We start from the raw sequence: 26,575 nt of genomic DNA, 5'->3' as shown, positions 1-26,575 counted from the left end.
ATATAAAAAATAAAAGTATAAGTTATTATATGTAAAACAATCTTGTAAATCACATATTAAATTAATACATTTTCAGCAATTCGCAGCAGTGCCAAACTCCTTTGATACATGATTTGTATGAAGCTTGCTTGGGCCATATATAGGTTCTATTTAAACAGCAGATCACAGCTCGGGTTGTGTTGACATCCGGGAGAGCGTCGCGGCCTTTCGCTGACCCTGTGCTGTCAGAGCGCATTACACCACGCCAAGCGTTTTAGCCAATTACCGCTCGAGTGTGAGAGAGATTGAGCTCGCAGAGAGGCATTAAATCATGCAACATATTTGATCCCCGTCTGTTCCAAATCTGTTCTGCAGCATGTGACATTCACATTTTAAAATGCATATGTTTACTTTCGGGTTGACACATGGGCCACATTAAAAATACACATGAAATAACACATATTACATGGTTCAATTTGACTAATTATGTTACTGAACACACTGGAATAAGTGTCGTAAAGAAAATACAGTTGCTAATTTGCGATCGTATTTAATTCAACAGTGATTTTATTTTTTTAATCATGTTATCATTTTTTTAAATCCACGACGCTCAGCATTACGCACAACAAAAATTATAAAAAAGCACACAAATAAAAGGCCTAGGGGCCGATGATATTTTAAATAATCAAATAAACATCGTTTATATATTAAAAAGGACAAGTGGACATTAAAACATTATTCAGTCTTTTCGTGATAAAGTAGGCCTACGCACACATACAATAATAGGTTTGGCCCTCCGATATTGAACATTCTTTTTTCTTTTCTTTTTGTCTTTCAAAAACTCCCTTTACCTGTCTTCTTGAGAAGTAGGCCTACTGCGCATTTTGTTCATCACATCAACGGTTGGAAAATGAAGTTGTGTGACGCTATTTTTCCATCCTTCATTTTAGCCTCTCTTTGGGCCGGTTGCAGGCACTGCATTTTTGTAGTTGTTAGATTGTCTCTTACAGTTCTTCTGTTTGCTCTTTTGAAGCCTGTCACGTTAGATGTCACATTCGCTGTCGCTGGAGGTGATGGAGATGGTGGAGATGGCCGCCTTGCTTGAGAGACTGACTTCTGGGCTTGAGGCGGGACCTAGGCGGTCTACTGTGGTGTCATCGTCCCCCAGCGATCGGACCGAGCCACCGGACAGAACCTGCTGCTGTAGCCTACAGGGGTGAGACAAAATGTCAATGACACTCGTTGCTTACAGTGGAGTGAAAATGCCTTTAGATCACTGATGCATATAAGGTTAATGATTAAGCATATAAATGGTTAATGTCTTGGATTAAGATTGAATTATTTGAGTGTGGTAAACAAAAATCATTTGACGGGGATATGCTCTTAAAGCAATAGAAAATGTTAGAGGTTGTAAGTGCATGAACTAATATCAAAGATTTACTTTTCTTAAAGTATTAATAGCTTCAATGCCATACAAGAAAAAAAAAAGAAAGAAAAGATGCTGCCTTAAATTTAAGTATAATCAACTTGGATGTTTAAGTCATTTCAACTTAAATTACATTAAACTGACTTAAAAAGTTGTTGTATCTTGTATAACTTATAAAAAAAGTAGAAAATTGCTTTACTTATTTTGATTAGTTAGCAATGTCAAAACATTTAGTCAACTTATTGATCATATAATTTTTACAGTGTATGTTCATTTCAAACAAAGATACAACATATTTTCTTATAGTGCAAAAACAATTTTTGAACTAGAAATATATGCAGGATATAAAGCGAGGAAGTGAGAATCAGAGCAGATCCGACAAATTAGCATCTTCATAACTCTAAGAAAATATATTTGTATTTGTTATATCTATTATGTAGTAGCCTATTTCTATTGTCATTAACCATTCCGGTATGAAATAGTATGCATCAGCAGAGATCTAATGTAAAATAATTAGCACATTTTGGTACCGTGAACAAAAGCAGCTTTGCCAACTACTATCGGTTTTGACATTCATTTTAAGTTAAATTTGCGCAAGAAACTCCAACGAAATCGAATGTTTATTTCTTATGAATAAAAACAATGACAGTAAAGTAATAATAAAAGCGAATATCCCAGTTCAATGGAGATCTGTATACCTGTTCTTGGCCGCTGCCGCCCGGTCTCTCTGCCTCCGGTTTTTAAACCAGTTGCCCACTTGTGTGGGTGTGAGTCCAGTCGCCTGCGCCAGCTCTCTTTTTTTGCTCGGGTTCGGGTAAGGGTCCTGCAGGTACCACTCTCTCAACAGATGCCGCGTCCTCTCCTTAAAGCAGTGTGTTTTTTGTTCACCGTCCCATATCGTCCGAGGCAGTGGAAACTTCTTTCGGACGCGGTACTTGTCCACGGGTCCTAACGGACGCCCACGGAGTTTCTCCGCCTCCTGGTAATGCGCCTCGAGCCAGAGCGCCTGCAGCTTCGCGTGTGAGTCCTTGGTGAATTTGTGGTTCTCCAGTATGTTGTAGAGCTCGCGGAAGTTTCCCGCGTGAAAGGCCACGACCGCGCGCGCGCGCAGGACAGACTCGTTCTTCCCGAGGACTTCGCAAGCGGACGGCGCCACCGGGAGTGACCAGAGGAAGCGGCCGAGCCTCTCCACGTCGCCGCTCTCCTCGAGAGTCTCGCAGACCCCCGCGACCTGCTGGGGGCTGAAATTCAAGATGGGCAGCTGGAACATGGAGACTGTAATCTCTCTCTCTTCTTTGGCCCTCCTTTCTGATGTTCCTCCTCGTCTGTATCCCCCGTCTTTTTGTTTAGCCTGTCTGTCAGAAAACGGCAAAAGTTAACAGCCGTGTCACAAAACGAGCTGAGGAGCGATGCCGTGCGGCAGGCTCAAGCAGCCTGGACGGCAAAATCTCTTCTTTGATTGAGTGTGAGCATAAAAAACTGGAAGCAAGGTGTTTTCCGAGGAGGAAAATAAAAGAACATTTAGCCCCTGCTGCCGCTATTCTATTGGAGTTGTCAGATTGGCTGCCTGGTCGCCATGGACACACGTCAATCACTGTCAGGTTTGCCAATCACGCGTGAAGCTGCATTAGATTTCAGCACCACCCAGCGCGCGACAGCGCCTTTCAGTGAAAACGTCATTTTGACCTTTACGTTTGTGCTGCTCAGAGACGCCGAATGTAATGTTGTCGTTTGGTGGAAATCTGGAAGCAACCCCCTCTGAGTTGTCGATAAAACGATGGGAAAGAGTGTCTGTTAAAATACAACAGACATTAGAAAGACTTTCTATGAAAAGCAGGCTATACAGAATAAAAAAAATGATTGCTTATTCAAAGTTACACTTTTTACAAAATATTTACATAAATATTTTCACAGCGAAAACGTGAATGAATAGCTTTTACGAAAGCTTTTTTAGAACCTTGGAAATAGTGTTCAGAATCACACTGTATAGACTTATTAATAAATAAAATTATTTCTCAATAAACTAAAAACGTCATGAAGCACGAAATAAAGTCTATCCCAAAACAAGGACTCTCAATTTAAAAATGCACAGAAGAAAAAAAAATTAGTTGAGCGTGAGTTGTCAGTATAAGCTGTCATCTCTAAAATTACAACATGGTAAGATAATCTAGTTAGACAAAAAAAAAAAAAAAAAAAAAAAAAAAAACTGTCAGGGTGTAGAAAGAAATGTGGCACATCATGTTGTGCATGAGATAGGCTACCTATCAATATGAACTGGCACCATGGATAACAGCGTATCTTATGCGGCAGGACTAACTCAGAACCCCAAACCGTAACATATCGTAACATAAGTCTATGATAGGTAGATTCAATTTTGAGTACACATGTCCTCTGATTTAATATCACACACTTCGTTTTGTGCTCTCTTAAGATGATAGATGGTTAAAAGTGTCCGGTCTCATTAAAGCATGCCTCGTTTCAGAGGTAAAGTTAAGTCTGTCGGAAGGGCCAGATATTATTTCACATAACGACCGAAATTACTTTTTGCATGTTTTATATTCAGGTAGGGTTAGGCATGAAATTGTTAGTCTTTTGCCATCAGCTCTATAGGGAGCTGTTGTCACGATGCGTCGCGCGCAGGATAATCAGAATGTCCAAAGGATTTTAATAGCTACACCTCAGCAATTAATATAAAATATACATGGATGCGTTTAACATGTTGGTGGCATCCTGAGTGACCTCACATTGTATATGACAGGAAACTTAAAATCCAATGGACACCGTAAAAAAAAGAAAAAAAATCTAATCATATATATATATAGGCCTATATATATATATATGACTTTTATCTTTGTCAACAGTAGGCCTAACCTATCGCATGTCACCCCTTCATTACAAAGCGATTGAAAACAGTCACATCAGAATGACAGACTGTCAACAAAAGAACACGCAAAGATGTCCAGTCTATTAAATCTAGGCGGAGGATCGTCTTGTGTTTGGCAACAGTAAATCGATTATCCATAGGCCCGAGCAGGTTAAAACCAAACAATAATGACGTGACAGTTGGCCATAAGAACGAGAGGTAGACACAGTAAGAAGATTAAAGCGTCCATTTAATCCATCTCATTACAGTTTTAACGCCGACCATAAAATAACCAAAAACAAAGGATTTGCGAGTCCCCTAAGTAGGCTTGGCTATACGAGCCATTCTCTGGGAAAAAGTACAATACCAATGGGTCAGAAGCAGTGATGAAATATTCAGAGTTCAGAGGTTTTTTTTGGCCTATAAGTTAAATAGCCTAATCCATTACTCTTAAAATAACTGTCATTTCATATTCAGTAAAATTGTTTTTAAACAACTACTGGCCCTAAAAACAAAACGAGACACTTGGTATTTATCGCGCAAATAAATTGAGGAGAATCATTCGTTCCGCTTAATCTTTGTGCTCCGTAACTTCAGTGGCGAAATGACACTGCTTCACGTCAAAGCGCGAGCCCGAGATGGAGCGCGCACGAGCTGAATAATACGGATTGCACACATATAATGCCTGACACCGCTATCCCTGAACGACTGAGAGAGAGAGAGAGAGAGAGAGAGAGAGAGAGAGAGAGAGAGAGAGAGAGAGAGAGAGAGAGAGAGAGAGAGTAAAGATAAGGAGTGACACTCATACAAAGAGTTCTGTTATCTGCTTGTCCTCTGAAACAACACATAAAGACGCACATAAATAGTATTTCAATCCTTAACCTCCACATTAATAAAGAACATTTTTGAATGTCCCTATAAAAAGTGACATTTTTGCATTTAGCAGATGCTTTAATCCAATGCGACTTTCAAGGTAGGCTAACATTGCATTTAACATATTTGTATCATCATCATTATATATATTGTTCCCTGAGGATCAAACCCATGAACTTGGAGTTGCCATGTTCTAGATACAGGAATATTTAAAAACAGAAATATAGGCTACAACATAAAATATACAACATATAACATAAACAATACACATAAACAATATCTGTCTGTGGTATATCCAAAAGTAAAGTTGTTGAATGCCATCAGTGCATTAGTTCTAAGTGAAGAGGCGTATAGGCAATGTCCATACTGGTGTCAGATGAGAGGCAGAAAGTGTAGGCCTACGTACATGTAGTTTAACCATCAGTGAAAATGTAAGGAAAAATAATAAGAAAAAAAAACATGAGGCACTTGCCATTGCTGGAACCTTTTGAAGAACCTCTAGGTATCCTTTAGGGCAGTACTCAGTGGAAAGTACAAAACTGAACGCAAAATGTTTCCTGCAAGAACTCTAAAGATTTCTCCTGTAATCCCATCAAAGAGAAAAACTTAAAAATATATAAAATGAAGTTACCTGAATATGCAACAGGCTAGTGCGACAGTCTGTGAAACCACAAATGTTGCTATCTTTTCATATACTGTGGCTTAATTAATAAGTGCAACCACAATTTGTTATGCCATTACACAGAGTGCATCATTGTCTGTGTCATGGATATCATTTATAAATTGAACCAATGGCAAAAATTATTGCATTTTATAACTGCACCTGAAACAGGCAAAGGCCGTTTGAGGCCATTGCAGCGCAGAGCAAAACTCTGTTCCTCATTTAAGAAGTATCGGCTTTGGATATTGAGCAGCATAACCATTTTCAACATTGAATCATAATAAAAAATATTTCTTGAGCATCAAATCAGCATATTAGAATGATTTAAGGATCATGTGACACTGAAGACTGGAGCAATGATGCTGAAAATTCAGCTTGAACATCACATGAATAAATTCCATTTTACAAGATATAAAATAGAAAAGTTATTTTAAGTTGTAATAATTCACAATAGTACTGTATTTTGTTTACTGTAATGCAACCTTTAGTGAGCATTAGAGAATTCTTTCAAAAACATTGAAAAAATCTTTCCAACCCCAAACTGTTATTCTGCATACCAGAGAGCTTTAAAAGCATGTTCCTTCTGCCAACCCAGCGGTTTCCTTTAGACAGAGTGCACACACACATTTGAGAGATGCCATCCGCTTTGTTGTCCTCTCAGCTGGTTGAGGCCGAACGCTGGATGACTCCTATAGAGCAGGGATTTACGTTCTAATTAAGATATCATGTCGGGCAGAGCTGAAGTGGATTGCTAATACTCCACTGGCCCAGATAATAGCAAACGAATGAGAGATTCAATTAAATAAAGTCTTTGCTTGCTTTAGTACATAGACAAACCAGATGAGTTACAGACCTCTGTGAGTGTGTGTGGGCGTGTCTTCATGACAGATCGGTGTCCAGCCATGGCATTGTCCCGTTTGGATGTAATCTGGGATTTGTGGTAACAGAGAAGACCTCTTATCCTATGACCCTTCCGGCTTATCCTGCTCCCTCTCTCTCTGTTATCCAGCAGCAGGACAGGGATAAGCGACATCTATTTCCCAACACAACAGGATCCATCAGACATTCGGGTTATTTCTTTATCATTCAGTTTGTCATATCACTTTTCACAGTTCAAAAGTAAATCTGTACCTCTTTTTCTGCTCTCATTTATTTTCTTTTTCTCAAACAAACACACCCAAAATGAAGACATGAAATCTACACCTCCATGTGTAGTCCGAGTGCAAACAAAGTGTCACAAACAGCACACACCAATTGCTCATGTTACTAACTAATACTGGAATGCCCCATTAGCATTTTGATTTGCATGACATAAATTAAACAGCAACAAAACAACAACCCTTGGCTTTTAAACCCTACAATGTAATATCTAGTCCATCAAAGACACAAATGAGACAGACATTTTTGGTCTACATTAACTGTTACCTAGCAACTAGACACACCACTTACCCCTGATCTGAAAACCACAGCTCAGTCACAACGCTTGTACAACTTATGGTGAGTTATGTGGTCCTCATATATTTAGTGTTTTTCCTTTTCAATCACAATGGACTAAATTCAATGATTTGATGAAGTTAATTATTTTAGACAAGCTAATAATCTCCCAACACTACATTTATGAAGAATTTGCTTATAATCACACCACACATTGCCATAAAATCTGAAAGAAGAGGGACAAAGAAACGGCTAATTGTCAGAGCATCATTTAAAACTGAGTGCCTGTGATGACAGAAGAGGGAAAGATGTCATTTCAATGTCATCTTTATATACCTTTGTTGAAGAGCCCTACAAAAACAAACTGTTTTACTGTAATCCTGATGAACTTCAGATAGTCTGCTGAGTCTGTTCAGTCTGATATGAAGATTATGTCAATCACTACTCTGTGTATATAGGCCTATAAAGCATCAGGGAGATGCTACGCTCTCCGAAAAAATGGTACAAAAGCAGTCACTGGGACGGTACCCTTTAAAAAGGTTCAAATTTGTACCATTTAGGTAGCCTATATATACACTTTTGGTACCAATATGTACCTCTGAGGTACTACCTTTTAAAAAGGGTATAGACCTTATTCAGAGCAGCGCCATGACAGATATGAAAGCAAGGCTATGAGGGATAAACTTGCCGTGTTTTCAATGACATCCGCTGTATAAAGCTCCCAGATCACTTATAATTTTACAGCTCATGTTGTTGACATTTTTTGGAAAGATATTTTTTGCTGTGTTTCGTCAGCAGAACAATCCAAAAACAGATTAAATAACAGTACAACCCACTGAAGAGATGCATGTCTATCCCTCACAGCCTCGCTTTCATTCCCATTAATAATCAAAGATGGCGCTGCTGTGAACAAGGTCTATAGCCTATATAGTGCCCCAGTGACACCTTTTTTTTGTTGTTTTTTTTGTGTGTCAATATGCGGGGAAAGACGTTTGAATGCATGCTCTCTTTTCACTTTCGAATTTGCAATCACGTGTACTCTGTGTATGGGGAGAGGAGTTACTGACCGCACTTTTTACAAGATATTTGTCAATGACGCTCGGGATCACCAAATCCTTTGCCACCCTCCAGTCAGTTATCTCTCACATCGTCGCATAACAAGTGAAATCGATCTTTTGCTGCGCATGAAATCCAGCAAAAAGGATTTTTGTTGTCTAGTGTCTAGTGAAGCCTATATTCATTTTCTGATATTTTTTTTAGATGTCTTCCTTTCACAGAGACTGCTACAGCATCTTAATATATACTGTAAAAAAAATCTGTCATTTTTACAGAAAAAAAATGCCAGAATAATTCAGTAAAAATATTATTTACAGATCCTGTAAATTTTACAGTTTAAAATTTTAATTTACAAAACAAAACAAAAATGACCAGGTAAATACAACAGCATATACTGACATAACCATAATAACACTGGTGTTAAAGCCACATGGTAAATTTAAATTTATCACAAGTAGATTTTCCAACGCTGAGGTAAATAATATTAATATATAGAAGGGCGTATCATTCACACAAATACAAAACACCATCATGGTAACAAATAAAAAATGACACTAAAATAATGCAATAAACATTCATCCAACAACATAAGATGTAACATAAAACCCTAAAAACTGATTAAAAATAATAATAATAAGAAAAAATACAATTAAAATCCATCAAATGTAAAGTGTCAGGGAATTTTAGGAATGTCAGTTTATGGCTTTTCACTGTAAATTTGATTTTACTTAAAAATGGTACATTTAACAGTATTTTACTGTAAAATTACATGAAAATGTTCTCATATAGTACAGGAACTTATGTTGACCAATTAACAGGTTTTTACTGTTCAATTTTACAGTTAAAATTACAATAATGTTTACAGTGTATTTTTCTCCCTACACCTGCCTATTATTGTGGTCTGTTACTGTGAAAGCCCATTTCCAAAGTGTATATATATATATATACAAAATAAAATAAAAATATGATATAATAAAGGAAGTGTAAGTTTAGTTTAAAATGAGAAATAAAGCCACAATAGCATAATAATAATAATAATAATATGAGAAAAGCGATTATCTTTTTAATTATTTTAAGAGACAAATGAGCCTCCATATATTTTGGATAGACCCTCCCCTAAATGGCACAAAAATAAAACGGCTAAATAAAACATATAATATTGTTCACCTTTTGACATGGAAAACATTCAGACATTGACCAAAACAGATATATTTTCTAAGATGGAAGACAATCCAGAAGCATGCAGACAAGTCATTTCTCTAAAGTCTCTAAAATAAAGGATTTTTATTAAACAGGGCAAAATAAAAGTCAGACATATGGATGTCTAATGCTGTTGTGCTTTTCAGAGAAATAAATAATCTCCGCCTCTTCTGATAGTGGATGAACAGACTTTTCAGTTGTTGAATGAGCTCAGCTACACAGCTTACAGACAGACAGCAGCAATGTGTGTGCGTGAGGATGACAAGGTCAGCCGTGTGTGTGTGTGTGTGTGTGTGTGTGCCAGTAGGATGTTTGCGGCTAGGCGTGATCTCTCTACTTGGGGCGTATGTCAAATGCCAAACTGACACTTTTGATTTTCCTGACAAAGATCGGGAAACATGTTTGTGTGTTGGAGAGCGTTACAGATTTAAGGCAGATCATTCACTGGCCATTGGTGACAGGTATGTGTCCAAGTTGAGTGTGTTATTGAGCTAAAGGAGAAGAGACATTGAGAAACAGGTCAAATCTCTAAAGAAACTATTTCCACGTGTATGTGTGTGGCGTCTGATGCAGTGATTCTGACAGCAAGTGACAGCAGAGACTCATCTCACTTTGACTCTCAGCAGACATACAAACAAACACACACACACACAGTAGTGAGTAAATGTGGTGTGTGGCTACACTAGGTCTTCTGATCGTCTGCCGTCTGTCCTCTGAGAGTTGTGCTGTGATACTCATGCAGAGAGTGACTCATAAACCTGAGATCAAGCCTGAAGCAGTGCAGCAAGAGAACAATGTACTAGTTCTATCTTTTCTCTGTCTTACTCTCAGTATCTCTTCTGTTAAAGAGAGGGGTGGTCTTTAGTGGAGTGAATTTGTCCAGGACAATTTATCCTCGTAAAAGAAATACAAGTTAATCCCTTTAGCCAATCAGCTAAAAAGACAAAGCCATCTGTTATAGCCAGGATTGTTTTTGCAATCACTTAAAGGGATATTTCACCCAAAAATGAAAATTCTGTCATCATTTACTCACCCTCAAGTTGTTCCAAACCTGTATGAGTTTCTTTCTTCTGTTGAGCACAAAAGAAGATATTTTAAAGAATGTTGGTAACCAGAAAGTTGATGGTAGCTATTGACTTCCATAGTAGGAAAAAGAAAATACTATGGAAGTTTTCATCAATTATCAATCAAGTTATGGGTAAGTTTAGGTTTAAGTGTAGCGATATGGTTATGCTAAAATTTTTGGACAGGAATGTTGTTCCAGGATCAACAAAACATGTTAACACAGTAACGCGTCTAACTCGGCAAAATCAGGACGTGCTTCTAGCCTATATGTTTTCCTGTGAATCTATTCAAGTCAGTCAAACATTTCAGAAAGATAGACTTAAGCTTTAAAAAAAACAGGCCCTGATTTGAGCATTTGTCTGTCAGTCACCTAGCAACAAGTCATCACAATTGCACCATCCTGTCGTCTCTCTCTATCTGCTCTCCGGCCTGCTGAGAAGGGTTTGTGTGTGTGTGTGTGTGTGTGTGTGTGTGTGTGTGTGTGTGTGTGTGTGTGTGTGTGGAGTGTTTTGGGAGCTGTCGAGTTCATGGTACTCTACTCCCTATTGACCAGGAAGTCCTTTCTCTGAGCAGCACACAATACCAATAGAGACAAAGCAGCCAGGAAAGAGGACAGTCCCTGAAAAACACACACACACAGAGTCTCTCACAATCATACGCACGCTCTCGCTTGAGAGGCATATCCCAAGGAAACACACACATACACACAGCAGACCTCCCCAAAAACACGGGGGCTTCTGCCTTTGTCTGGCAGCCTAATGAAAATGATGTTCTTTTTCTATTTGGAGCTTGTTAAGGCTCACAGACTCTTTCACTTTACTCCCCCACCTGCCCTCCGTACACAGAGGTGAAGGCAAATACTGCAGAACAGATGAGGGCGATTCCTTACGTGTCTGTGTGTGTTCTTGTATATATGGTTTAAAATGACATGGGTATTACAACGTAAACATGGTTCCTGTGTTCTCTTAAACCAAATGGCTTAAACATCATACTTAAGGGGTTTTTTTTGTATTAAAAAAATGCCAAAAGTTTTCTGTGATGAATAGGTTTAGAGTTTACAGTATAAATACCATTTTGACTATGGAGAGTCCCCATATAGGCTAAAAGTAGGCCTATGTGAGTATGTGTGTGATACTTTTTCCAAAATAAAGCAACAATAAAGAAAAATATACACACCTCAAGATCAGATGCTACAAATCAGCGCAAATCAGCCGAGTGTGTTTGAGTTTTCTGAAATCAACAGAGATATGATTGCACGCACATAAACGGACACTTCAAGAGTGTCATCTATGCTTTTAGTTTCACAGACCAAAGACGATGGAACAAATAGCGTGGATTATTTTGAATAGGCTATATGATTTCAATTCACATCCATCGTATAAAAAAATACAACAGCTCTCTCAACGAGTCTCTTGAAGATGCGTGTCCCCTTTCGTTCTGGTGAAAGGACAGAGTATAAATAGCGTAGAGAGATCTTATACAATTCCTCCCTTTACAGGGTTGACGTCTTTGCATTGGGAAGTCAGTGGCCTGTAGCAGAAACATGATTCATCAAAGAAAAAAAAAGTCAATTTGGACTCTTAGAAACAAGGAAACCGCCTGAGAAGAATAGCAGACTTTCTGTTTCTCCTAACCTTTCTGACTTATATTCACGCTCTTTGCTGCGGCTGCTAACCTTGATCGTGTGCTCCAGAATACGGTTTCATTTTAGATTTGCTGTCATTTTCAACAGTGACCCACGCTGATACATACCGGGGAATGGCAATGAAAGGAATGTTTCTGAGGTGAAGGCCACTCAGTGTAGAAGCAGATCTATAAATGACAGTATGCAGTTAAAAAAGGCTGTGAAGACATTTCACCAGAGCATGGTTGTTGGATGTTTTTTTATCCATTACATCAAAATTCCATAACAAATATTTACTACAGACATTTCTAATATTTCGGAGGCATCTAAACACTCCCATTGGAGAATCATCCTTTATCTTATAGCTCTGCGTTGGTGATAAGATGATTTAACAATTTAAGAGTCAAAAATGGGAATTGTGTGAAGTGAATGGAGACTTCGTCATTGCTGTTATTTTGGTATTTCGAGATTTAATACCCTATTAAAGGAGTCTACATTCCCGTCATGTTTATGTTGTTTCAGAGATCATAGCTTTACAACCAAGACGGCTTAATTAGAGAGATTAGATCTGAACCTTCGACCTGCTTCTTCAGTGCCAACAACACCAGACAGTGTCACAACCCTAAACTTTATGGTAAAATACATCAGTGTAATCCAAACCACAGGGTAAAATTCATCACATCTGCCCCAAATTATAGGGAAAAATACATCAGAGTAGCCTAACTTCAGGGTAAAATTCCTCAGTTTCCTAAAACTCAAGAGTACAATTCTGATAAGTTGACTATTTTGGGATGTATAAAATGATTTAGATAGCCTACTGTTATAGGCTATAGTTATAGAAATATTTGTAAGAAATGGTATTTACTTGTGAACTCTTGTTGCTTTATAAGTTGTATACATAATTTGGTTAATATTGTCTAGTTTTTTAATTAAATAATACTGCCATAAAGCGAGTAAATATAGAAGATTATTTTCATACTTGTCTTTTTGCTGAGACACATTTTCTACATTTTCTAAAAACAAAGCTGCTCATAACCTTCATTTTTTCAAACAGATTATAAATAAAGGTGTTGACAACAAAAAAACACAAATAAAGTTAAGTTAACAAACTGATAGAAAAAACAATGAGCAGTAATATTTTTATAGCTATAATTAGCAGCAGCTAATAATAATTTATTAATAAAACATAATAATTTGAATCATCGTCAAAGAGACGTAGAGAAGCGGCTACATTGATGGTGTACATTGAGGTAGATCGCCATCAAAACCATTCATAATCATTTTGACACAAACTTCTATCTGTTTACCACTAGCACTTGATTCTACGGTTAAGACTGATCTGCTGAAATAAAAATGTTCACCAAAGAAACTTTTTCACAACTGAAATCACAACCTACAGAGAGATCAACACAGAATATTACTCTACATGCGGTGAAATTAATATATTTAACAGACAAATAAAATTACTACGTAACAAAATGTACGTCTAAAACATGATTTCTTACCTTAATAACAAATTGGGCTTTCACTCTTCATACTTTAAATACAGAAAGTGCTGTGAATGTGCATGGCTGCTTCACTGGTAATTGCAGGCGGTTGAACTGGGAGCCGTAAATCAACAACCTTCAAGTAGAAAAACGTCCTCATCATAATTGGGCCCCGCTCTATTGTGGGCCGCGGGGGTTTGTCAGACCACCCAAAGAAGCGCTTCCTCCCTCCGGACTTCTGTGGGACAATAGCGGGCCACTCGAACCGGCCACGCACGGGAACCCTAAATGGAGCCTGTCAAGAAACAAGAAGTCTGAAGTCTTTGTCACTTATTAAAATGTTTCAGTAGGATCGTGCCGTCCATTTAGAGCGTGTTTTCAAGGTTCTATAAACCATTTAAAATGCATGTTTATAGATTTATATGGTGCTTTTAATGACAGTACTGGATGGAAAAAACAAATAGATAAACATGTAATATTTTTATATTCTGAATTTTGTACTTCTGCTTTCCAAATTTGGTGTTTCTGGAAAAGTTTTAACTTTTTAAAGTTTTTTCCACATAAAAAGAGCAATTAAAAAGGTCAGACTCATGCCAAAGTATTCAATTTATTTTGAACAAACTTGATTTTTTAATCAGACTTACAAGCTTGTAAAAGGAATTGATTTTGTAATGCACCTGACTAAAATATAGTTTCTTTTCTTAGTGAATAATGAACCTGCTTCTTCATGAATATACTAGACTTTTTTTTTAAACATACTGAAGGATGTGAGGTGAGTTAAAAAAAAAAAATGTTTTATAATCTGGCCTCATCAACATTCCAAAGTGAAAAGTAGAAGCACTGTTGTGAATTATTCCCAGCAAGCAAATTAAATAACCTTTGACTATATGAGAACATTTTCTAAACATTCACATTTAAAGTTGCTGAATTGAAGGTGAAGGTTCAGCCCCTCTTCTTTGCGAATCTAGAGTCACAACCCGTAGTAATTGCTGCCCTGTTCTATTGAATTCAAATGTTATAGTATTTGCCTGCTTATTAAATCAAAACAACAGAGCTTTGAGAGACAGCTTCAAAAGACACCTCCAGTACTAAAGGGTATATCTATATTAACAATAAAACTAAATCTATAGGGAAAATAGTGCATCAGGTTTTTTTATTAATATATAGTATATGTCCTTCACCTCCACTAGAAACAAAAAGGACGAGTAAAAAGAAAAGCAGTAAGCTTTCCTGGTTCATTCCTGCATGTGACCGACTGTGTAAGCTGCACATGAACTCCATTCAACCCTGAATGAAGATTACTTTAACTTGGAATAAGACTTTACTAACATATAGTGGGGTTAGCTATAACTCCTCAAAAAAGTGGTCAAGTGATACAACTTGCCCCACAAACTGTCAAATCCAGAATGACTGAATGGTTTACATTGCAAACAAATCTATCCACGTAAAAGAGAAAAGCATTTACTAATGTTTAATTTCTGAGTCATATTTTTCCTCAATGGTCTACAGCAAAATACTTCTGAAATAAATGTGGTTAATCTTGACTAATTATGGGTCACTGACACTTGAGTGGCGGAGGATAAGTTATTTATAAACCAGAAATGACTAAAATACATATTTGACTAGATCAATGAATAAATCTATGGGTTGTACAGTACTTGCTTTTTAGGGAAAACAATGATAGATGCAAGCTGGTATTGCGTGTCATACATGATATGAATTGCATCATGTTGTCATGGTTAATGGATGCAATCTTAACAAAGTTTATATCACTCTGCAGAACAACTTGCCCTAAATCAGCTCAAGAAATCATATAGCAGGGGTGCAAAACTCAGTTCCTGGAGGGCCAGAGCCATACAGAGTTTAGTTTTAACCCTGCTCCAACACACATACCTGTAGTTTTCAAATAAGCCTGAAGGACTCGATCAAGTGTGTTTACTTAGGGTTGAAGAAGCTAAACTCTGCAGGTCTGTGGCCCTACAGGAACTGAGTTTTGCACCCCTGTCATAAAGTGTCATATGTCATGACTTCTAAAAAATTGCAGACCAGTGTTATTCACATATTCATAAACTATCCGGGAAAATTTCTAATATTCACAATATTTTAAGGTGGCGAATTCTCAAAATATTTTACAAAATATTTTCAATATTTTGAAATAGTGTTTGTAACATTATTGTATTAATAGTATTTCCTGGGGTTTGATCATTATTGGACCATTCCCAAGTGAAAATAAATACTAAAATGTATTTGAAATACATTTATTTTATGCTAAGTATACAAATACATTTACATATTTATATACTTAATATAAATACCCTGCAATTGTACTTTTAGTATACTAAATTTGTAAGTCTGCTAAGTCTGTCATTTTTTAGAACTTGGCACATTCACCAACATTTGGGGAAAATTCTTCATTTGTGATCCTGGATCACAAAACCAGTCATAAGTCGCACGGGTATATTTGTGCCAATAGCCAACAATACATTGTCAAAATTACAGATTTTTCTTTTATGCCAAAAATCATTAGGATATTAAGTAAAGATCATGTTCCATGAAGATATTTAGTAAATTTCCAACCGTAAATATATAAAACATTTATTTTTTTGAGTGAATGCAGCACAATCGTGAACATAATGGACAATTTTAAAGGAGATTTTCTCAATGTTTCGATTTTTTTTGCACTCTCAGATTCCCGATTTTCAAATAGTTGTATCTCGGCCAAATATTCTCCTATCCTAACAAACCACACATAAATGGAAAGCTTATTTATTCATGTTTCAGATGATGTATAAATCTCAATTTCAAAAAATGTACCCATGTGACTGGGTTGTGGTCCAGGGTCACATTTAATAGTTTATTCTTATAGGCTAAATTACTCTTACAATTTTTTTAGACCTGTTCAAATTTGCTTTAACATAAAACAAATTTTATATGCTATAAAACTTACTCTGACATGGGAAAAAAGTTAGAAATGATAATTATTGTAAAGCATAATATCTTACTCATCTTTTCTTGTGAATCTCTTAGTCACAGGAAGCGAACTACGATGGACTCTTTCTAAATATGGTCCCATGACAAAAAATATACAGTATGTTAGATCACACTAACACTTTGAGCTCTCTTTCCTAACAAGTTCTCCTTTTCAGTGATTACATGTCTATTACACATAGCAGAAAGGTAGTCAGAAATCTGATCGACATTACAAATAATATCTTGAGCTAAAAAACATAACAGGATTTTTAATCACTATAATTAAATTGTACTTACCTAAGTCAAACTTTCACTTCTGTTAGTTGCTAAGAGCCTTAGTTAGGAAAAAGCATCAGCTAAATGACTAATTAAACTGTCTAATAAACGAGCTTCTTTAAAAGCGAGAAATCTAGCAGGGTTTATTTCAAATGCATAATGAGATCATTATTTTTGCCAATGTGTTAAATAAAAAATACAAGTTATATAGATGATCCTTTTGCCAGCTTATGTTATGAAAAAATTTTCTGCAAGTCCATACAGCAACACTAAGCTGTAATTGTTGCCTTCTCTTCTTATTTTTTACTTCCTTGCGGAGTTATTTTCTGAATTACGTCTTTGTGTCTCCGCTGGCTCAAGAATCGTGCCAGGCAGGATGTCTTCACAGTGCACCATTTACATATTTACCAACAAGCCCTTACTCTCTGTTGTATAACGCCAAATCAACAAGGGTGATGTGCCAAATAACATTTCCCTCTCTTTTTTTTCCTGCCCTCAGCCCATTCCCTTCTTCCAAATGGCACACAGAAGCAGAAGACATCCCACTGTGCAAATGAAAGACAAACTTAAAGCACTATTGTCGCTGGTCAAAGTGGCACCTGTTCAACAAAGAAGAAAAAAAAGAGAGACAGAGAGAAGGAGAGAGAGGCAGTCTCATAAAAAATCCAGCAATATGTATGAATCAGGCATTATGATTCACATCAAAATCTATAAAAGTTCATTTAATAACACACAGTCTTGACAGGTTTCCTCCTCTCTCATATTCTGTCTTTCCTCTTTGCGAGACACACTTTCTTACAGTCATCAAGCATCACACGTCACACTGATCTGCAACTGTGAGCTGATATATGGTGTCTATGTGTGTGTCTGACATAAAATGCCACGATGAGAGAACTTCACACCTAAGGGTGTCAGTAACACAGCACAGTGACCTTTACTGAGAACTACATCCTGAGTGTGTGTGTGTGTGTGTGTGTGTGTGTGTGTGTGTGTGTGTGTGTGTGCTGTAAAAAACTGAAAATATGCACAGGTGTTACCTTAAGTATCTTTTTATACCTAATATGACTCATAAAACAACATTTGTTGGTATATGCCAATATAATCAGGATGATTCTGTCATAATAAATTATATTGTGTTTTATTCTTTATTAAATATGCATCACCATACAATCTTATCATCTCTGACAATCTAAAACGAAGAAAACATGCTCATCCTCATGATTCTTGAGACATGGGGCAAAACATGGGGTGACAAACTGACACTACAAACTGAAAGACATTTTTACATTTTATTCAACATGATCAAGTATTCACTTGCAATCTCATGCTTTTATTTTCTCACAGAATGTGATTGCTCTTTCACTCAATATGAATCAAGACCTTCAGAAATAAAGTGTCAAATATTTATCAAAAAACATTTATTTAAAACTAAGGAAATTATTTTAAAATCCCAAACAATTTCATTAAAATTTGAGGAACGATTAAACGGTCTAATAATCTAATGTCAAGTCAAGCATATTGTCTCGTGTCTCAAAAATAAGTGCCTTTTAAATCTCAATATGACTTGCATGAGAAACTAGAACAGTGTGAACTGGAACAGTTAGAAAGGAAGAAAAAACATGAACGACGGCCATCCACTGCTCTAGCTGAGTTATGAAATGACACAGCTGGATCTGTCTGAGGCCAATCTGGTTCGTTGTAAAATAACTGAATCCCTCTGAGGTAATCAGCACCATCAGCACCAATGAAAAGCTCTCTGAGAGTTTCTCTACACTGGTCCCTTCAGAAGCACCACGTCTATTCTCTGATGTTAGGAACTACGGTGCAGTGTGCTCTCATTACAACAACAGAAAGCAGCATCACACCAACCGCCTGCTATCAAACTCTGCAGTGTTCTGCCGGTCAACCTTGTTCCATGGTCTACGCGTCATTGTTCCCTGAATCATGGACTTTTATTGCATGTTAGATGCAATTAGAGGGCTGTTCCACACTTCATGGAGGCGAAGTCATTATAAAGAGGATTTTCTTTTGTTTTCATGGCATACGCCAAATGCCTTTACTGGATAATGCCTTTGGAATTTGTAAAGCTTGAAGATTTACTATATTCACTTTACATGAAGACCCTGGTGGAGAATGATGTACACTATACACTCTTAAAAATAAAGGTTTATTGGCATCTATGGTTCTATGAAGAACTTTTAACATCAATGGAACCTTTCCACTGGGCAAATGGTTCTTTAGAATTTGAAAATGTTCTTCACACTATAAAAAAATATATATATTCTTTTAAGAACTGTTCACTGAAAGTTTTTTGGGGGAACCAAAAATGGTTATTCTATGGCATCGCTGTGAAAAAAAACCTTTTGGAACCTTTATTTTTAAGAGTGAACCATTCAAAAGTTTGAGGTCCAATTTTTAAAAATATTATATATAATGTTTTATTTATAATTGTTTTTGTAAAGAAATGAACTTTTTTAGCAAGAATGCATTCAATTGATCAAAACTGACAGTAAAATGACTAAAATGTATTTATAATAAATTCAAAAAAGATTTCTACTTAAAATAAATGCTGTTCTTTTAAACTTTCAATTCATCAAAAATATATCAGTTTCCACAAAAATGTTAAGCAGCACGACTGCTTTCAAAATTTATAATAATCATAAAAAAAAAAGTAATGAGTAATGACGCTGAAAATTCAGCTTTACCATCACAGGAATAAATTACATTTTAAAATATATTAAAATAGTCTAAAATAGTTATTTTAAATTATAACAATACTGTTTTTACTGTATTTTTGATCAAATAAATAAAGCCTTGTTGAGCACAAGAGATTACTTTCCAAAACATTTAAAAATCTTACCGACCCCAAACTTCTGAGCAGTATTATATATCTTACTGAAAGATGCTGTCAAGTTTAGGTCACGTTTATAAATATACATATGTTATATGAGACTAACAGTGTCAAAATTGACCAAAATCATAAAAACAACCAACACTGGGATGCAAAACTTTAAGTGCTAACCAACAGGATAAGTAAGAAGTAAGGAGGAAAGGGGAAAGGAGAAGGCTTGCGCAGTATCTAGAAGAAACCTCTGAAGAAAAGGATGTCTGGATCCTGGAGGAGAAGAATAGAGAGAATTGACTACAGACAGGAAGAGATGCACAGGCCATTTTGAGAAGAGGACAACAGTACGTGCTAAGGGTTAAAGGGTTAGTTCACCCAAAAATGAACATTTTGTCAGTAATTACTCACCCTCATGTTGTTCCAACCGTGTAAGACCTTCGTTCATCTTCGGAACACAAATTAAGATATTTTTGATGAAATCTGAGAGCTGATAACTTCTCCGTAGGCTGCTAGGTGGCCCAAACTGGCTGGCCCAGAAAAGTTATTAAAGAGATCGTTAATATAGTCCAAGTGACTACAGTGGCTCAATCTTAAGTATATCAAGCGACGAGAATACTTTTTGTGCGCAAAAACAAACAAAAATAACGACTTTATTCCACTATTCATTTCCTTCTCTCTGGGCCTCGTAAGTGTTTTTGCGCAGCGCGTCTGTGTTAAGGCCAATTTATACTTCTGCGTCGAGTGTACGCCGTAGTGTACGTCGTAGGCTACGCACGTAGGCGACGCCGTCGTGAGCATTTATACTTCTGCGAATGTCTGTGTTGCTCTGCAGTTACACCGCCGAAACGCTAGTTGGCGCGGGTGGGTTTTAATGTTCCACTGTGTTTACATTCCTCGCGGCTGTTTTGAGTTTAGGTTTCTACGAGCAATGGCGACTGAAGGAGTCATACAGATGGCTGTATTTCCGCACTTCTTCAAGCAATCTCTCGGTCACTTGGTCTATTTCCATGGCTCTTCACTGATCTTCGGAATTTAAAAATGGCGGGTGGGCGGTGCAGAGTGCAGAAGATCATTCCGGAAATGCGTAGGAGGAAACGCGATGCTATCCAGCCGACCAATCACAGATCTTGCGGTCCGCGTCGCCGCGACGCGTAGTTAAATTTTTGAGGAGGTGCGCGTCAGGGTACGGCGAAGGGTACGACGTATGGTACACGTCAATGCGTATGCTACGCCGTACCTTCTACGCGCACCCGACGCAGAAGTATAAATTGGCCTTCACACGTCACCACGTAGGCTCACTATTGGCCGACGCTGGTCATGTGTGTGACGCGCAAAAACACTACGCGAACCAACTAGTGGCCCAGAGAGAAGGAAATGAATAGTGGAATAAAGTCGTTATTTTTGTTTGTTTTTGCGCACAAAAAGTATTCTCGTCGCTTGATATACTTAAGATTGAGCCACTGTAGTCACTTGGACTATATTAACGATCTCTTTAATAACTTTTCTGGGCCAGCAAGTTTGGGCCACCTAGCAGCCTATGGAGAAGTGATCAGCTCTCAGATTTCATCAAAAATATCTTAATTTGTGTTCCGAAGATGAACGAAGGTCTTACGCGGTTGGAACAACATGAGGGTGAGTAATTACTGACAGAATTTTCATTTTTGGGTGAACTAACCCTTTAATATAAAAACACAGCAAAGCAAACACATACAAAGAAAGAAGAAAAGCACACTGGCCGGGAGAGAAATTCCAACATACCGTTAACAAACATGCCGAAGAGCTTTTACTAAGGTATAAATGAAAACAGCAACATTGCTTGAACATCAGTGACCTCGAGTAACTGAGAATAACAGAGAAAGATAGATAGACACACAACCACATGCATTTGAAAAAGAGTGAGAACTGTTAAGAGAATATGAGAGAAGAAAGAGGACTGAGAGGTAATAGCACAGTCAATATTATCTGTCTGCTGTTGGCAGGCTGAGCTGTTTTGTTTGACTGTGATGAATCCGTGCAGCCGCAGCAGAGAGATACAAGTCTCCCATTCAAACGTATACGTGCACATATAACACTGAAACAATAAGAGGGCAGATTCCATCACAGCTCAGACTGAAAGTGTTTGTAAGCTCTCAAAGAGAGGGGGAAAAAATACAGTTGTGCCGAACAGCGAAGCTGTAAAGTGTAAACCCCTCATGGTGAGTAGTCATCATTTCCGTCACTTATTTTCTGCAATCCACTGCTATAATTATGTTGTATAATAATCCTGTAGACTTGCATTGAACATTTCGGTTTATAATTTCAGTCTAAACTTCACATAGACGTATAAACAACGTTAAAAACTTGATTTTCACCACAGGGGGACTTTAAAAAAGTTGTGTAGTTTATTCCAGCCCCATCTGATCACAGAATGATGAGACCTGTATGAACTCCTTTCTACTGCAAAACAATAAAAGAACATATTTTGAAGAATGTTGGCATTCGGCAACTAAACAGTTTTGGTTATCATTGACTTTCATTGGACCCCCAAAAAAACACTCAAAAAAAGAAAGTAATTTAAGTTTGGGATGACAAGAGGCGGAGTAAATGTGTAAAGTATCCCTTTAAATACACTTCTGTCTGTCAGATCCTGGGTGAATATGCGCTATTACAATTCAAAATCTACCGGAGAGGCATTCTTTGGTAGACTCACTTTAGCAAAAGTTTTAAAAAATGACTAATTCTTACATCAAAAACCCCATTAGATTTTGAGAAGGTCAGAAATTATAATCCATTTACGTATTTCTGTATCTCTTTCATTTTGCTGTAATTGTAACAGTAGTTCATTCTAAACTGACTGACTTTGGTTTTGACAGTGGCTTCACTTTTTAGACTCTTCATTCTATCCAACACACACTGCCCCCACCTGGCTGCTAAAAGACAACAAAATAGTTGTAAACCATAACTTTTCAGAGCTGTAAATGAACAGTAGATTGACACAAAATACCACCCAAATACAAAAGGAACACCATATGATGAGAATGAGGTTGGCTGGGAAAGTTAATCCGTTCATCTGAAAAACACACATTTCTAGCAGGCATGATAATCTTTCCACTGTTACTCCCGTCTTTAATTTAGCACTTCTGTAACGTCCAGATGATGTTGCACAAAAGATGCTTTCCCATTTCAAGACCGATGTCAAAATGAAACCAATACTCGTGTTAATCAGGTAAATGAAAAATCTGTTACATAGAGACCAGTCCTTCAGCTCTAAAATTAAAGTGTTTATTAACTTCAAGGACACTCTGCCCAGTCTAAAACAAATCACCCACAAAAACCTTACTGGTTGGGCAAAATATCATTGGACTGAAACGCTGCCAGCATTATGACTCATATTTAGGATCTCCTTTGCTTTGTAATAGTATATTTTTATTAAATTTAAGGTCCCTTCCCTCAGAAGCAAGAGACCACGCCCACCTCAAAATCTCAAAACAAATAAAGAATGGCACATAACTGGCTACTATACCGCTTTTACACTTAAGATTAGGGGTCACAAAAATCCAAAAGAACTAGTAATAGATGTCCGAATTACCTTCATCCTCTCACTGCAGATCTTGGGTCATATTGGTGGCCAGTGCAAAGATTTACAAGACAGAAGAAAATACCTTTTAAGAGGTGAGTATTTACATTCATTTATTAGGTTTTGAGAGGGTCAGAAACTATAATCCATTTGTAGTCTATTCATTTTGCTGGCAGCAATTTAAAACACTTCCCGAATAGTATATTTTACCTAAAGCTGTGTTGGTCACAAATACAGGGAGAGTAATTGGTTTTGCTATAAATAGTATAGAAATAAAAACTTATGAATATCTGCAATTGACCTATACTGTTCAAAGGAATGGGGGTCAGTAAGAATGTAATGTTTTTGAAAGAAGTTCCTGAAAGAAATGCTGCATTTATATGATAAAAAATTGTCAAATCTGTAATATTGTGAAATTTTATTACAATTAAATAACTTTTCTATTTGAATTGTAAAAATGTAATTTATTCCAGTTATGACAAAGCTGTATTTCCAGTATCATTACTCCAGTCTTCAGTGTCACATGATCCTTCAGAAATCATTCTAATTTGCTGAAATTTCACTCAAAGAAACATTTCTTAATATAACCAATGTTGAAAATGGTTGTTCTACATAATATTTTTGTGAAACCATGCTACATTTGTTTAGGATCCTTTGATGAATAGAAAGTTCAAAAGAACAGTATTTGAAATAGAAATCTTTTAAATGTCTTCAGTGTCACTTTGATCACTTTTGAGTATAATATTAATTAATTTCCTAAAAGACACATTAAAAAAAAATAAAAATAAAATTTAAATCTCGTATAGTGTACCAATCCCAAACCCTCTAAGATATTGATATTAAAACTGGCAACAACAAAAACAAAACTTTTGTATAATATCCATTTAGGACACATCCAAGCTGTCATTTCTAATCCATGTATAATCCATTTATAATTTCATAACAAGGAAATGGGGGGAAAAGCAAGATAAATAAACTACACCGAATTTTTTTATTTTTTTTTCAAATAAAATAGGTTTATTTCCAGTCTGAAAAGATTAAAACAACAAAAATGGACAGTGGAACAGTTAGAGGATGACCAGTGGGTCACAGTGGGTTACAGGGAGGAGAGATTATCCTTGATTACTCACTTCATTTTGTGTACATATTTATAAATGAATACAAATATACATATCAATTATTTAACAAAAATAGCTTAGCTTATGAGGACAGCAGATGACTGAAATCAGCAAAAATAATCCTGTTGGGGTAGGAGGTGGGATTTCACGAGAGTAAAATACCATACGTGTGTCTAAGAATGTGTGTGGCCGAACCACTGGATTACACAACGTGCTAGAAAATTTTGTTCCCTTTAGCACAAAATTGTGATGTGTTTGTGTAGAGAGCTCTGTAATATAAGAGCAAAGCCCAAGGGTTTGGGGTGTGGGGTTTTGCAGGAGGCATTAAGGCTGCATTAATCACTTGTTTTATACATTAGAAGGCAGGTCCGGATAAATCAACTAAAATGAGCTACCAAGCAAACACTACAGAGCTAGCGACCACAGAAATAGGATTTCAGAGCATAAACCTAAAATACGGGCCTAAAACTGTTTGTGACACATATTTAGTAAAAGAAAGCAAATATACGCGCAATTAACAAATGCAACGGTTCATGCGTCACTTAAAATTCCTTGCGAAATGCCCATGTCAACTTGAGTGACAAGACATAACATAGTAAAAACACATTCATAAACATCTCTATCTATAAATGGGCTTGTACGTTTCATTGTAAGCCATTATATAACCTCTCCACAATTAATGGACCTGTACCTATGACTATCTTGAAGCTAAAAATTCAGTATTTTTGCTTTTTTTATTTCTTTTTTTTTATCTAAAAACAATCTGGACATCTTACAATGATGAGGGGGAACATATAGCTATTATTTATGGATCTCAAAACGGCATAAATACAACAAAACGCATTGCAAAAACATCTCAGAGTCACGTCATTAGTCAATTTTCACATGAGAGAAATTAAAGTCCTTATAAAGCCAAAACGAGGGTTAAGCAAACCAACAGCATCCTATTAAGATACGTCGTTCCTCATGTCTACATTCCTAAAGTGATTCCACGCAGCTTTTCGGATGCAAAAAAGCTTAAAAAGACACATGAACACATCTTGGCCTCTGAGACCATCCTAAAATGTCCTGTTAATTTTAGATTCATTTCGTAAATCCTCCTATTACACAATATTCCAGCTTCCACTGGGGAAAACACAGCTTACCATTCCACACACAAACACAACTATCTTTAAGCCTGTGTTATAACAAGCCAAAAGCATAGAGGATACAAGGAGATTTCTTTCCGTTTACATTAGCTATACACTGTTAGATTGTCATTTTGTTACAATATTAGTTTTAAAGTTTAATAAATCACCCTGTGAAGTTCACGAAAAAGACTCAAAGAAGTGATCATTTTACCTACCCTTTTTTTTCAGTATGCAAATATACGGGATTAGACAAAAAGCTAACGTATTTATCAGACGCAAGGGAATTCCTGTTCATATAATCTATTCAATACATAAAATATTTAGTTTGGGGAGGTAAGGACGCAGGGGTTTTGATTTTACCATGTCACGTTTCAGACAATCTTAGGACAAATTAACAAGCGGCAATCTCTCTGAAAACAACACAATTAAATTAATTCAGAACTGTTACATATAGCATTGGGGGGGAAAGGTAAAAAGGTGCAGGAGAATATAAACTAAGAGCATTCAAATGAATGAACGAATGCTTCAATCACACACTTTAGCAGCAAACAGTACTCTGTTGCGCTCCCTATTGGTCAGAGGAACACATGTAGGCTCCGCCCAAAACCAGGCAAGCTCACTGCATCACACTGGATTTGTTCTTTAAGAAAAAAACAACAACAAAAAAAACCACATCCAAAAAAACAAACAAATCAATACATGATGAAGCAAATGGTACAAGAAGAAAAATCAGAGAGTTGAGTGTAATACTTGCTTTCACTCATCACTCTCTCAGCAGTGCAGATGGGTGAGTGAGCGCTATAGCTAAAGCCTTTTATATTTGTGTCAAAAGCCTAAATATCCCCATTAAAACCCACAGAATTTTAAGCACAATAAACATGCAATCTCACACATCCATTCATTCAATATACATTGATAGCCAAACACATTCGCTCACTTAAAAGGTTAGTTCACCTAAAAAATGAAATTGTCATCATTTACTCACTCTCAAGTTGTTCCAAACCTGTGCGAG

The 26,575-nt window shown here is 36.8% G+C and overlaps 2 protein-coding genes across 6 annotated transcripts in view; both read right to left on the bottom strand.

The window, feature by feature from the left end:
* Positions 1 to 263: 263 nt before the first annotated feature.
* six6a (SIX homeobox 6a) lies at positions 264 to 13,705 on the bottom strand. Of its 3 annotated transcripts, none has more exons than XM_082153099.1 (4): positions 6,656 to 9,389; positions 6,360 to 6,491; positions 2,104 to 3,196; positions 264 to 1,187 (listed from the first exon to the last, which is right to left on the bottom strand). In XM_082153099.1, the coding sequence occupies exons 3-4, from the start codon at positions 2,673 to 2,675 to the stop codon at positions 1,022 to 1,024; spliced, it is 738 nt and encodes a 245-aa protein (XP_082009225.1). In that variant the 5' UTR covers positions 2,676 to 3,196; positions 6,360 to 6,491; positions 6,656 to 9,389; the 3' UTR covers positions 264 to 1,021. The 3 variants fall into 3 exon arrangements, with proteins under 3 accessions (XP_082009225.1, XP_082009226.1, XP_082009227.1); XM_082153100.1 differs by having other exon boundaries at positions 2,104 to 2,760; XM_082153101.1 differs by lacking the exons at positions 6,360 to 6,491; positions 6,656 to 9,389 and adding an exon at positions 13,687 to 13,705 and having other exon boundaries at positions 2,104 to 2,760.
* Positions 13,576 to 26,575, bottom strand: part of ppm1aa (protein phosphatase, Mg2+/Mn2+ dependent, 1Aa) — a 21,592-nt gene continuing 8,592 nt past the window's right edge. Inside the window, exon 6 of one of the 3 annotated variants that reach the window (XM_082153086.1) lies at positions 13,576 to 13,963. In XM_082153086.1, coding sequence (XP_082009212.1) covers positions 13,721 to 13,963 — 243 coding nt within the window. In that variant the 3' untranslated portion in view covers positions 13,576 to 13,720. Of the gene's footprint in view, positions 13,964 to 19,334; positions 20,030 to 22,177; positions 22,196 to 26,575 lie in introns of those variants that run through there. The other 2 variants (XM_082153088.1, XM_082153089.1) reach the window with 2 other exon arrangements.

The sequence above is a fragment of the Leuciscus leuciscus genome (assembly GCF_965113295.1).
Source record: "Leuciscus leuciscus genome assembly, chromosome: 22".
NCBI classification, from domain to species: Eukaryota; Metazoa; Chordata; class Actinopteri; order Cypriniformes; family Leuciscidae; genus Leuciscus; species Leuciscus leuciscus.
Note: the sequence above shows the minus strand (reverse complement) of the source record. Positions and strands in the feature narration are given on the sequence as shown.

What these genes read in the sequence shown, in the direction of transcription:
- six6a (XM_082153101.1), bottom strand. Translation starts at nt 2,675, where the DNA reads ATGTTCCAGCTGCCCATCTTGAATTTCAGCCCCCAGCAGGTCGCGGGG. An exon ending in GCGGCAGCGGCCAAGAACAG is followed by an intron (nt 1,188 to 2,103) that starts GTATACAGATCT and finishes TCACCCCTGTAG; the next exon opens with GCTACAGCAGCAGGTTCTGT.